The 13,351-nt window shown below is 40.3% G+C and overlaps 2 protein-coding genes across 5 annotated transcripts; both read left to right on the top strand.

Moving 5' to 3' along the window:
* The first annotated feature begins 170 nt into the window (after positions 1-170).
* LOC108597426 (arfGAP with SH3 domain, ANK repeat and PH domain-containing protein) lies at positions 171-7,876 on the top strand. 2 transcript variants are annotated; one of them, XM_017983981.2, is made up of 13 exons: positions 171-956; positions 3,209-3,281; positions 3,335-3,480; positions 3,539-3,879; positions 3,945-4,399; positions 4,454-4,889; positions 4,952-5,432; positions 5,489-5,608; positions 5,673-6,456; positions 6,517-6,593; positions 6,961-7,008; positions 7,344-7,532; positions 7,595-7,876. In XM_017983981.2, the coding sequence occupies exons 1-13, from the start codon at positions 828-830 to the stop codon at positions 7,790-7,792; spliced, it is 3,477 nt and encodes a 1,158-aa protein (XP_017839470.1). In that variant the 5' UTR covers positions 171-827; the 3' UTR covers positions 7,793-7,876. The 2 variants fall into 2 exon arrangements, with proteins under 2 accessions (XP_017839470.1, XP_017839471.1); XM_017983982.2 differs by lacking the exon at positions 6,961-7,008.
* Positions 7,877-9,272: 1,396 nt separating this feature from the next.
* LOC108597698 (cullin-4A) lies at positions 9,273-13,068 on the top strand. Of its 3 annotated transcripts, XM_017984378.2 has the most exons (12): positions 9,294-9,311; positions 9,379-9,432; positions 9,601-10,061; positions 10,131-10,375; positions 10,434-10,894; positions 10,972-11,158; positions 11,226-11,418; positions 11,482-11,618; positions 11,677-12,066; positions 12,132-12,410; positions 12,475-12,627; positions 12,687-12,782. In XM_017984378.2, the coding sequence occupies exons 3-12, from the start codon at positions 9,731-9,733 to the stop codon at positions 12,780-12,782; spliced, it is 2,472 nt and encodes an 823-aa protein (XP_017839867.1). In that variant the 5' UTR covers positions 9,294-9,311; positions 9,379-9,432; positions 9,601-9,730. The 3 variants fall into 3 exon arrangements, with proteins under 3 accessions (XP_017839868.1, XP_017839867.1, XP_017839869.1); XM_017984379.2 differs by having other exon boundaries at positions 9,273-9,438; XM_017984380.2 differs by lacking the exons at positions 9,294-9,311; positions 9,379-9,432 and having other exon boundaries at positions 9,731-10,061; positions 12,687-13,068.
* The last annotated feature ends 283 nt before the right edge of the window (positions 13,069-13,351 follow it).

Here is a 13,351-nt window from a genome sequence, read left to right as displayed (position 1 = left end):
CAAAATCGATATGTCTAGCTATATAGTTTCGAAAATGCCAACACTGTTCCATACTTGTATCGTTTCGTTTCGATTCAGTTCAATTGAACAGATCATTCGAATAAACTGTTCACTAAACGCGACAACTCTGCTACCTTGTAAGCGACGCAGCCAGAAGAGCAAAAATTGCAATATTAGTGATATATATAATTCAATCTACGGTTCCGAATAAATTGTAGAGGGCTTAGAATTATGCGCATTTAACGGGAATTTGTAATGCCAGCCAGTTGTGTGCGAAAACGAATGCAGGCTGTAAAAAAACAAAAATGCGCGGCGTATTTCTTGGCAATGAAATTAATTGCGCTTTGACGCAATTGAAACTTAAAAGTATACGAAACGTGAAGTGTGCGTGCGTTTCTCAAATGTGCAACGGCAACGTGTGTAAAATATGAAGTGAATTAGCGTGAAAACTGCTGCTGCCCAAAAGAGAGTAAATACAAATTTGTACTTCAATACAGATAAACATATAGACACATAAATGCATGCGTACATGCGATACATATACACACACATATGTACATACAGACGTGCCAGCAGCAATACTAAATCAAACGCGTCCTAAACACGAAGGCATCGGAGGTAAATCGTGTTCGTTTGTTATCCTTGGGATTGCCTAAACTAGCTGCCGCCTCGTGTGAGATCCTTTTATTGTTATTGTAGGGCGTCCTTGAAGTAGGACTGCCGACTGCGAGCTCGCTGCTGTTTTGTTTTCGAGCAAGTGTCTGTGTGTGAGTGTGCGAAAAGTGAAAAGGTGTGTGCGTAGCTGAAAGTAAAAAAGCAGTGCAAAAATGCCGCCAGCCTTAATTGGCATCTCGGAGTTTGTGGAGGAGACGCGCGATGACTACAACTCGCCCACCACCTCCACTTTTGCATCCCGCATGCCTGATTGCCGCCAGACAATTAGCATATTGGAAGAGGTAAGCACTAAAACTAAGCGCGCGCTCTCTTTGTCGCTCTCGCTCTATCCTAGTCGCAGCGCTGAGTATAATTTAAGTTCAAGGTGTCTAATCAATTTACTGCAATGAAACAACGCCCCCCAACCAACAATAACAACAACAGCAACAGAATAGTAAAAGCAATTTATTTGTATTTACGTTTGTTTGTTTGCTAAGTGTTTATGCAAATGAACAATCATAGCAATGGCCAAATAGTGGGAGATCGAAAGAGAGTGAAGTGGGGCTTGCATTGGCGCAGCGCCAAGCTTGAGATTAAAAAGCCTAAGCAGAAAAAGCGAGACTAAGCAAATGGGAGGGAAGCCACTGACATTTTGCAAGGTGGTTATGCACTGTGGCTCTACAATAAAATTTATAAATAATAAAAAGTCTATATTCTTAAACTGAAGCAGCTGGCACATCACGCCCCAGCCCATAATAAAAAAAAGGCCCACAACTTCCTCTCTGTCTGAACATGGGGCAATGTTTTATTTTTATATTGAGTCACTTGGCAGCTGCAACAACAAAAACAACAACTACTACATATAAACATGCGGCTATTCCTGGTGTGATAAGAGCAAGTGCATATGTGAATGTACTTTATAAATACATATACATTTATGAACCATATATGAATATAAATATATTTTAATATTTAATATGGTATTATGCACGCGATCAGCGCTTATCAATCAAGCTGTATAGTGTCCACGCCTACATTTAATGCAGGCACTCCCTTGAGATATTTAAGACTCTGCTTTATGATTAATTTCATGTCGAAAATTTGTCGCTTTGTGCTCCAATTCCATTGGTTAAGCGGGACAGACGACGTGTCGGCGTTCCATTGCAGCGCTAAAATTAGCAATGCTCACAGTGCCTATATAGACCACAACAGTAAACGCTCGATATGACAACTATTAAAAATACTTGCTAAAAATGAAACAATTTTATTTCAAATAAAATTTTACATATTTAATATTTATTACAAATCGAATTCTAAATTCAACAGGTTGCCATTACAAAGCATCTGTACTGTATCTAAAATGGTCTATGCAGTAAATTAGTTGTTTATAGTAATTGGCCGATAGTATTATATTATATCTATGCTATTTAGAAGTCAGTCCATACTTACGTCAACAGTTCGTTTCGTGTTTTATTAGCAACCGTAAAATTGTTTGCCATCCAATTGAGTGACTAGTTAATGAATCTTAAGTACAAATCAATATAAGTTAACACACGTGTAAGATAATCAAAAATGTTAGAAATCAATATTAGAGTAATTCACATTCGAACATGTTAGAGGGGCGTGCTTAGACCAAAATAGACTTAAATTCATTTATAGTAGAAGCATGCGAACCAAACATAGACGAGCTTGGTTGTGTTTTATTATTTACAGCCTTAGAATTTGCATTTGTATTAGGCACACACGCACACAGACATTTATAGAAATTTTTAAGTTGAATGCGGTTTTGGGCCAAAAGTAACTTGACCAGGCACAGTGCTCTGACCGTATTTATAAAATGCGTCTTTTGTTATCACAAACTAAGAGAGAAAGAGAATGTGCGAGTTAGAGAGAGAGTGAGAGCGAAATGTAAACCAGTTAACCAACTTATTTTTGTTATTGTTAAAAACAATAAATTTAGCTTGAAACTCACTTTAGCACAAAAATGTTTACAAGCATGTGAAAACTTTATGCGCCTGCTTATCGCTGTGCAAAATATTATACTTATATTTTTTTTCTTATAACATAGCTGCCAGTACAATCTAATCTTTAAAAATTCCAAAAAACAAAAAAATAAAAAACGCAACAATTTGTAGTTTGTAGTGAGAAAAGCCAAGTAAATTATTAAAAACGGGCACTGATTGGCCTGTGGCTGTGTCTAATGCAATAAAAATGAATTAATATTAATTGCTAGGTCACGTTTGGGGTTAAATACATTCACGTATATATTTGGTAAAGGCAGAGCGAGAGAGCCTTAAAATGCATTTGAGACTACACAATAAAAATATTTAGCTTGAAATGACAATCCAGTTTAAGTGGGTTGATAAATGTTAGTATTAATAATAAAAATGATTCATTTCCTATCAGAATGTGTTTTTATAATTTCTAATCCTTTCGACTGTACTAATCCATCAGGGAAAACTTCTTCTTTATTAAATTGAAGCTTTTGTTACGATATTTTTTTCCGTGTAAATTTAATATGCCTTTTTTTAATAAACTTGCTCTCTTTTTGCAGCGTCTTGAGTTTGATCGCGAGGGGTTAACTAAGCTAAAGAAAGCTGTCAAGGCCATACACAATTCCGGAAATAGTAAGTATAGATGTTTTAATTGTTTATTTGACTATAATACATATTTATTGCAGCTCATGTGGATAACGAAATGTTTATGGTGCGCGCCATGGAGCGCTTGGGCGGCAAGGTCATTGATCAGGATGAGCCCGACATTGGCGCTGCCTTTCTCAAATTCTCCGTGGTCACCAAAGAGCTGAGTGCACTCATGAAAACACTGGTAATTTAAGCATGTTTTATCTTCGTACCATGCGCTTAATTTTGTGTACTGTTCACAGATGCAAAACATCAACAACATTGTCATGTTTCCGGTGGACTCGATGTTGAAGAGCGAACTGCGGGGCGTAAAGGGTGATATGAAGCGTCCCTTTGATAAGGCGGCTAAAGACTATGAGGCCAAGTTTATCAAAATTGAAAAGGAGAAAAAAGCGCAGGCCAAGGAGGCGGGCATGGTGCGCACCGAGATCGATGCTGCTGTAGTGGCCGATGAAATGGAAAAAGAGCGTCGTCTCTATCAGTTGCAGACCTGCGAGTATCTGCTTAAATACAAAGAGATTAAAACAAAAACTGGCATTGAGCTGCTCCAGCACCTTATCGAGTATTATCATGCGCTGAACAAGTAAGGCATACTAATGATTGATTGACTGAATGCATATGTAAATATATTGTCTATTGTCATTGCAGTTATTTCAAAGATGGCTTGCAAACAATTGAGCATTTCGGCACGTATATTGGCGATCTGAGCGACAAGCTGCATGTGATCAAGCAAAAGCAGGACGAGGACAGACGTAGCTTGCTGGACTTGCGAACATTGCTGCGCAGCACGCCGGACTTTGAGCGCGTCGAGCAGTCGTCGACAGCAGAGAATCGCAGTGGCAGCGGTGGTGCGGGTGCTGGTTACTCATTGCATCAGCTGCAGGGCGATAAGCATCATGGCGTGACGCGGCAAGGACATTTGCTGAAGAAAAGCGAGGGCAAGGTGCGACGCGTTTGGCAAAAGCGGCGCTGTCGCGTCACTAGCGATGGCTTTCTCGACATTTTCCATGCGGATGAATCGAAGCCGCCGACGCGTGTCAATCTGCTTACCTGCCAGATCAAGCCCGTACCGGATGACAAGCGCGGTTTTGATCTAATCAGCTGTAAGTTTGCTTGAGACATTTATTTTATAATTCATTATAAATTGTTTATTGCAGATAATCGTCCGTACCACTTTCAAGCTGAGGATGAGTCCGATCAAAAAGCTTGGATGGCTGTGCTGGTCAATTGCAAGGAGAAGGCGCTAACCAAGGCCTTCCAGCATGCCAATCCACAAATGAGTCCTAGCCTGGTGGAGCTGCAAAAAACGGTCATACGCTATGTCCAACTGCTGCCGGGCAATGACAGATGCTGCGATTGCGGTTCACGCAACGATGTCACCTGGATCAGCCTCAACTTTGGCATACTTGTCTGCATACAATGCTCCGGCGTGCATCGCGATCTCGGCGTGCATCATTCGCGCATACAGAGCTTAACGCTGGACAATCTAACCACGGCCAATTTGCTAATAGCACGCGCCATGGGCAATAGCACGTTAAATGACATTATGGAAGCCAAGCTTGGCAGGGGCAAGCTAAGCCATGAGAGCAGCATGTGAGTAACGATGTTCACACAGTGGTCTGGATTAGTAATCAAATGTTCTATGTATTTTGTAGGGAGGAACGCTATGACTTTATACGCGCCAAGTATGTAGCCAAGCGCTATGTGATGCGCACCTGCGCCGATGACAATGATCTGCGCTCGGATCTGGAGCAAGCTATAGTGAATGCAGACATTAGTCAACTGCTGCAGGTGTGGGCCGAAGGCGCCGATCTAACCTGCTGCTTGCCCAGCTCGGATGCGGGCGAAACAGCGCTGCATCTGGCCGTGCTGCGTGAGGCAGGCGGCACACTGCATATCGTTGACTTTCTCATACAGAATATGCCGCCCAAGGGCCTCAACAAGGCCACCAATCCGCCCGGACTGCTGGATGTCACCGGCAAGAACACGCCATTGCATCTGTGCGCCATGCACGATCGCCGTGAATGCATGAAGCTGCTGCTGCGCTGTGGCGCCGACTATGAGCTTAAAAATTCACAAAACAAAACAGCGCTGGATATAGCCAAAGAATTGGGTCATAATGGCTGCAAGGAGCTGGTAAGCTACAACATTAAAGCAGCCAATTCTTCGATCTTACATAATTCTGTTTGCAGATTGAATGTGCCATAAAGCGTGAGAAGAGCGCCTTTGATCACATAAACACCGATTGGAATCTGCCCAACGAGGATGGCTCTACGGATTTCAGCGATGATGACACAGTTATTGACGAACGCGTAAGTAGCTGCTGCCTTTATTATTAACGAAAAAAATGTATATATGGCTTTTGTCCTCTTATAGAAATCTCGTTCACGTCCGCCTAGTTTCGCTGGCGGCGATTCGCCGGTGCTGCGCTCACGCTCCTCTACTTGCGACTCCATACAGTCCAGTTCTAGTCCCATTGCCAACTGTCCAAGCCGTCAGTTCACGCTGCCCGCTTACACACAATCCGCGGGCACTTCGCCAAAGCAGCACTCCAATGTGGGCCAATACCTAGGCGTGGTCAGCGGTGGCAGCAGCAGCAATAACGGTGGTGCCTCTAGTCCCAGCTCGACGTGTAGTCAAAATATGCGCGCGGCTCGCAACAGCCTTAATATGCAGAGCGAGCTGGCGCATGTGACGGGCGCCCGAAAATCCACGTCCACAGCGAATATGAACTCGCTGAAGAAGCGAACAGCGCCAGCGCCGCCGCCTGGCACTTTCAGCAATGCCCAAGGCAGCATCTTCTATGGCACACTTCCGCATCCGCCCAGGCATTCGCAGCACATGGATGGCAACGATGTGCGTGCGATTAATCACAAGAATCAGTCCATGGATGTTGCCTATGGCACATTGCCGCATATGCGCAGCGTGGAGAGCTCACCGCGCATCACAGGCGGCACTGCCACAGGCAATGGCAGCAATAACAGCCTAATACCGGGCTTAGGATTTGGTCACAAGCGTTCACCTAGCGGTGAGTCCTTGAACCGTCACCTAGCGGGTGCTAAGCTAGTGCTGCCGCCCACGGATGAGCTGCCGCAGCTAAAGCATGTAGACAAATCAGCATTGATGCGACCCAAAATACCGCCTCCTGGTCCGCCAGCAGGTAAGCTCATCACTCAGTTCCTCACTCTTCTCATTTCTTACTAATTCCATCTTTCTGCAGAGCGTGACATACCCAATGGTCAGTCGAATGAGAGCATTAGCTCTATGGATGAAGGACCCATTGCACCGCCACGCAAGGTAAGCTCGATCCCGTTAATTAACCCAGTATTATTTTTAACGAAAATTGTGCTCGGCTAAAACGACAGCGACTGTTCGAAAGGAGATTCTATTTCATAACTATACGACATCTCAGAATTTATTTTTGTGTTTGCTAAAATGCACAGATTTTAATTACTAATTAATGGCTAAAAATTCTTTACTGTTACTTGATGTCTGATTCTATTAATATAATGTGTGCTGTGACTGTCTTATAAATATGAAATACGAATTTATTCAAAATGAATTCCAGTTCCAGTGCTAATCGTTTTGTTGTAGCACAAATTTCTAGTATTAAGCATAAGTTGACTCAATGAGTTTATTCTGTGTATATCCAACGAATTTTCAGCGCAAGCAACAAAACATGTTGAGAGTAGAGCATTCCAGCGAGGAAACGGTAATTGGCCAAGGCATACAAATACATATAAAAACAAAGACAAAAAACAAGCTCAAACCAAAACAAACAATCATTTATTTGCCGTTTTTCACTTATTGTTGTTGTCGTTCGTTTAATGTTGATTTGTTTATTTTCTCTTCTACTAAATGTGCCGTTTACATTTGCTCAAAAGCTCTTCTAACTCTATAAGCGCATACTCAAGCTCTCTTCCCATATACTAAAGTGTTACTTTTTTTTAAACTCGTTACACTAACTCTAACTAGTATATCATTTAAATATTTTAAATCTATTTGTTGTTGTTGATTTATTAAAAGATTTGTTTTTACTTTGCACAGCTCATCAATCAGTCTGCTAACTTTACGGACTACGAGTCCTGGCACACAGATATGGACTCCTCTGGCGGTGGGCTGGATCACTCTGCCGAGTCGAATGTTTCCTCTAGCGATAATGACAGACTTAACTCATCGCCAGACAATCAAGGCAAAACGCCAAGTGGTGTTGGCTCCGTTAACAAGCTGCACTACGTAAGCTATATAAACTGAACTTAATTAAAATTGTAATTAATGATGATCTCGGTTTGTTTTAGAATGGCCAGCGACGCTGTCGAGCATTGTACGACTGTGTGGCGGATAACGATGATGAGCTGGAATTTAAGGAGGGGGAAATACTCATAGTGCTAAATGAGCGCACCGACGATGAGAATTGGATGGAGGGTATTATCGAGGGTCATCCGGCGAGGCGTGGCATGTTTCCCGTTAGTTTTGTGCATATGCTGCCCGACTAAATGGTGCCCCACACATGTGTGTGTGTGTGTTTGTGTGTGCTCCCAGCTATATATGTATTTCTGGCGTGTGTGTATGTGTGTAAAGCAAGATTTTATTTATTATACTCCTTTTTATCACAAAACTATAATTATATATGTATTTATTTGAACTACTCGGTTGTAAGTAAATGCACACACACACACACGCATTACGTACACACAAACACACATATAAAGCTATGTACTCTATGCAACTACAAATTAAATAGTTTATATTTCTTTTAAAATCATACCTATGAAAATACACAATGTATTTGCTTTTTATGTATTTTTAAATTTATATTTTACCCTTATTTAGCACATACATAAACATATACATATTTATATACTATAAGTAGGCGCCGCTTTGAATTGCTTTTACAATTAAACATATTCCTGCAAATGTGTTATAGGCTCTAAATACCAACATCATCATCGTATATGAACTATATATTAACTATGTAAACCTATTTATTAGCCAATACATCACAAAAAAGTTACTTCTCTAAAAATGCTGTAAAGACAAAAACCCTAATAGATCGTGCATCATTTGTTTTCCATGCAAGCGAATTCTTGGATGATTTGTATTGATATAGTTGAATGTATGTATGTATGCTTAACAATACGCTGCCATAAACACAAATATACTTACTAAAGAAAAAAGGAAGCCGACTTGGTCTAGCTTCTAAACGCGTTTGCGAGCTCGTACACACAAATAATGTAATACTGTTGATGGATTTAATAGAAAGTTTATAAAACAACGTTAATAAAAGTGAAATGTTTACTCCAACTAAAGCTTAACTCATAAAAAAAACTCCGATTGCTATTATACTTTAACAACAAACATATTATAATGCTATAAAATATTAATTGATAAGTAAGAAATTTCAAGCCCCTGTACCTAGAGAAGTTGTTACGCATTAAGTACGCATTAGATATGTATGATTGTAGTACATGTAATTCCAAAGCGCTGTCAAATGAACAACATATGAATTCTTGACTTATTTGACTACTCAGTTGTATACCAGGCACTCAACACATCATTATCAATAATATGTAAACTGTAGATACAATGTTTTTTTTATTGTAAAGTACACACACCCTTTACATTTTGTACACACATTTCAGTATTTATTTAGCAAAAGCATTAATATTACAAGATATCTGATATTATATATAAGACAAATAAAAGAAGAACTCAACGCTTATTAAATATACATATATATAAGGTTGTGTTTTTACCAAAAACAAAGCAGCCGTTTTAATAGAAGGGTTCGCGGGTAAGATTTGAATTTATTTTCCATCTTGATCCCATGAAACGTGCTTTAGCTTCAATACGATAGCTTATTGTGGCGGCCGGATGATATATGATGCTGCTTGTGACTATTTGGCAAACAAGACTCGTTACAATGCTTAATTACCTGTGACACGTATCGAAGGAATACCTATCGCTCAACTCTAATCTCGAGCGCATAGATTCTGTAGTGCGGTGCGAATTAAAGTAAATATAAGTGCAAATATTTAGCATTCTGGCTATTAAAATAGTCTTTTACATGTAAAAATTGTAGTGAACACTTAAGCAAAGAAGTGCCTTTGCTGATTCCATTTTGCGGATAAGAAAGGTAATTGTAAGTGTGCAAAAGTAGCTCTAACTCTTGTGTATATCGATATCGAAATTGTCGGTTTTTGTTTAGCACTAAAACGGGTACGGGCACGGGGTAAAATCTTTGCCAAAAAGCGATTGAATATTAATGCTTGTATGCAATAAAACTTCTGCTTCAAATATACAGAACAAAAAAATAACTTGGAGGAACATAAAGCGCAACAAGAAACAGGAATAAGACGAGCGCCAGCGCCGCGAGCAGCTCACAAAGCTCCAGCGCATTGGGTAAGCACACACACTCAGTTCCAGCCCAAGCAATGAGTGCTGCCAAGAAGTACAAGCCTATGGATACGACAGAACTGCACGACACTGAGAATATAGCCGCCTGCCTTAAAAAGGGCGACAGCAACAGCAATCTAACGTCAACAAATCTTGGCCGAAGTGCCTTTGCGGCCCAAAACATGAATTCAGCATCAGCGTCCACAAACGGCGAACGACTGCCAAACTTCTCCAAGATAGGTGGCGCTGCCCATCATGGCAACGAGATACGTTCGACACCAACTACCTCAAATCTTCTCAATCGGATGGGCGCCATACACAATACCAAGCCCGGCGATGTGAAGAAAATAGTTATTAAGAATTTCAAGGGTAAGTTATGACGGTAAATAAAATCAATGACCTAAGACTTATGTTATTGAATTTGTGTATGTGCAATAGCTAAACCTACACTGCCCGATAACTATTCTGAGGATACTTATGTAAAGTTAGAGGAGGCTGTTATAGCCATACAACAGTCGAAGCCAATAAAATATTCACTGGAGGAACTCTATCAGGCTGTTGTAAATATGTGCAGCCATAAAATGGATGCGCAGTTATATACGAAACTCATGGAGCTGACAGAGCAGCACGTTAAACGTAATATAAAAATGAAAGAACTTACAGGCGGGAGCCTCGACAAACTGGTGAGCATATTACATGTCATTTTAATAAATATAATTTAAGCATAATGTTTATTGCTAGATTTTGTTGGAGAAAATCAACTACTGGTGGCTCTCGTTTTGCCAGCAAATGATCATGATACGCAGCATATTTTTATACATGGATCGCACCTATGTGCTTCAAAACTCCTCCATACACTCAATATGGGACATGGGGCTGGACCTCTTTCGCATACACTTTGCCCAAAACAGCGTTGTGCAAAAGCGCACCGTCGAGGGCTTGTTAGCGCTCATTGAGAAGGAGCGTCAGGGATCTACTGTCGATCGTGGTCTACTTAAGAGTCTTGTGCGCATGCTGTGCGACTTACAGATTTATAGCAGCGCCTTTGAGGAGAAGTTTCTCGATGCGACCAACCAACTATACAAGGCTGAGAGTCAACGCAAAATGCAGGAATTGGAGGTGCCTGAGTACTTGCAGCATGTCAGCAAACGTCTCGCGGAGGAAAATGAACGCCTATTGCATTATCTAGACTCCAGCACAAAGTATTTACCGCCTTCTTTTTACCGTCTTCTTTTTGCGTAAATATTTAAATACTAATTATGTATGTCCTTTTTATTAGGCATCCTTTAATTTATAATGTGGAAAAGGAGTTGCTTGCCGAGCACTTAACAACTATTCTACAGAAGGGCCTCGACCTTCTGCTAGAGGATAACAGACTGACTGATCTTTCACTTTTATATGCGTTGCTAAGCCGCGTCAAGAATGGCACATCCGAGCTCTGTGGCAATTTCAATGGTTACATTAAGGTATGAATTACACAAAGTATTCTCAATTTAGCCGTATTTCTTAATTTTTTTTCATATTCTACTTTAGAAAAAGGGACGTACTATTGTAATTGATCCCGAGAAGGATAAGAGCATGGTACAGGATCTTTTGGACTTTAAGGACAAAATGGATGTTATTGTGCGCAATTGCTTTGAACACAATGAGAAATTCACAAACTCATTGCGCGAAGCATTTGAGTTCTTTATTAATCAGCGCGCCAATAAACCGGCTGAACTTATTGGTTTGTTTAATGTTTTTATGCACATTTATGTAATTAGTTTAATTCCATTTTGTTTTTTTATAGCTAAATATGTAGACATGAAGCTGCGGTCGGGCAACAAGGGTACCACTGATGAGGAACTGGAGAAGACGCTGGATAAGATTATGGTGCTGTTTCGATTTATACACGGCAAGGATGTGTTTGAGGCATTCTATAAAAAGGTATGCATTTTATTTAAATGTATTTGCAAGTAATTAACATGGATTTATTGTGGACTAGGATTTGGCCAAACGCTTGCTAGTGGGCAAGTCCGCCTCCGTAGATTCGGAGAAGAGCATGTTGTCAAAACTGAAACAGGAATGTGGCGGCGGTTTTACTTCAAAGCTCGAGGGCATGTTCAAGGATATGGAGCTAAGTCGCGATGTGAATTTAGCTTTTCGTGGACATACGCTTAGCAATGATCGTGATGTTACCAATCTCGATTTAACTGTCAGCATACTTACCATGGGCTATTGGCCAACATATGCGCCCACTGAGGTCACAATGCCGCCGCAGTTTATCAATCCACAGCAGATCTTCAACAAATTTTACTTGGAGAAGCACAGCGGGCGAAAGCTACAATGGCAGCCAACTCTGGGAAACTGTGTGCTGCGTGCACAGTTCGATGCGGTGCGTCCCATTCTATCAAAACCAAAATGCTCTGTTTATTTAACGTTGTTGTGTATTGCTTTTAGGGTCCCAAAGAGCTGATGGTATCGCTGTTTCAAGCTTTGGTGTTGCTGCTGTTTAACGACAAGCCCACTTTGAGCTATGAGGAGATCTTGGCTGCCACCAGTATTGAGGATGGCGAGCTGCGTCGCACGCTCCAATCGCTGGCTTGCGGACGGGCGCGTGTCATAACAAAATCTCCCAAGGGGCGTGACATTGAGGATCGCGATCAGTTTGATTTCAACAATGAGTTTATCAACAAATTGTTCCGCATTAAAATCAATCAAATTCAGATGAAGGAAACGGTAAGAACAACTATATTTAAGAATATATATATATATGAGTTTATGAAATGATTTTTAAATGCAGAACGAGGAGCAAAAGGCAACCGAGGAGCGCGTTTTCCAGGATCGTCAGTATCAAATTGATGCGGCCATAGTGCGTATTATGAAAATGCGCAAGACATTAAGCCACAATTTGCTCATCACTGAGTTGTTCAATCAGCTAACGTTTCCAGTTAAGGTGTGTATAGCTTAAAATCATTAATGCAGTATCTTAAACATTATTTTCTACTATTGTAGCCTGCTGATCTGAAAAAGCGTATTGAATCGCTGATTGATCGCGACTACATGGAACGTGATAAGGATAATCAAAACCAATACAACTATGTGGCTTAAGACGTTACACTCCTTTTGGCCAAGCAGCGCGTAACATTTTTGTACTAATTCTTGCAACCATATAACAAATTATTGAACAAGTCCAACGAAAATAATAATGTTTTTCTTTGGTTACTGTATCTGTAGCTGCGTGTTTGTGTAACGCATACACTTACATACATCTTGCAGTTGTAGTTGTAGTTGTGTGTGTGGCACGAACGCGGTTCGTCTTTTGTAAGTTACTGTATCAACTAAATAAATTAGGCGTTTAATTTACAGAAAACAAAAAAAAAGTAATGCAATTCATGCGAACAATTGTTTGTGTGGTTTGTTTTATTCTTGGGTTTTATTTTATTATAATAATTTGATGAAACAATAGTTGGTAGATACATTTGCAGGCTAATATTGATAGTATATAACTTATATATTTATAATAAAAACTATTAATTGTAAAGCTGCAAGAACACTAAAAACTGAAAACACTTTTTTTTATTTTGATTTACATATAGATAAAAGAAACAATTGCGTATACAAAGGTAATGCACAGCGTGTTTATATGCTAAGTTTAATAATAATATATAAATAATATG

Source organism: Drosophila busckii, chromosome 2R, assembly GCF_011750605.1.
Source record: "Drosophila busckii strain San Diego stock center, stock number 13000-0081.31 chromosome 2R, ASM1175060v1, whole genome shotgun sequence".
NCBI classification, from domain to species: domain Eukaryota; kingdom Metazoa; phylum Arthropoda; class Insecta; order Diptera; family Drosophilidae; genus Drosophila; species Drosophila busckii.
Note: the sequence above shows the minus strand (reverse complement) of the source record. Positions and strands in the feature narration are given on the sequence as shown.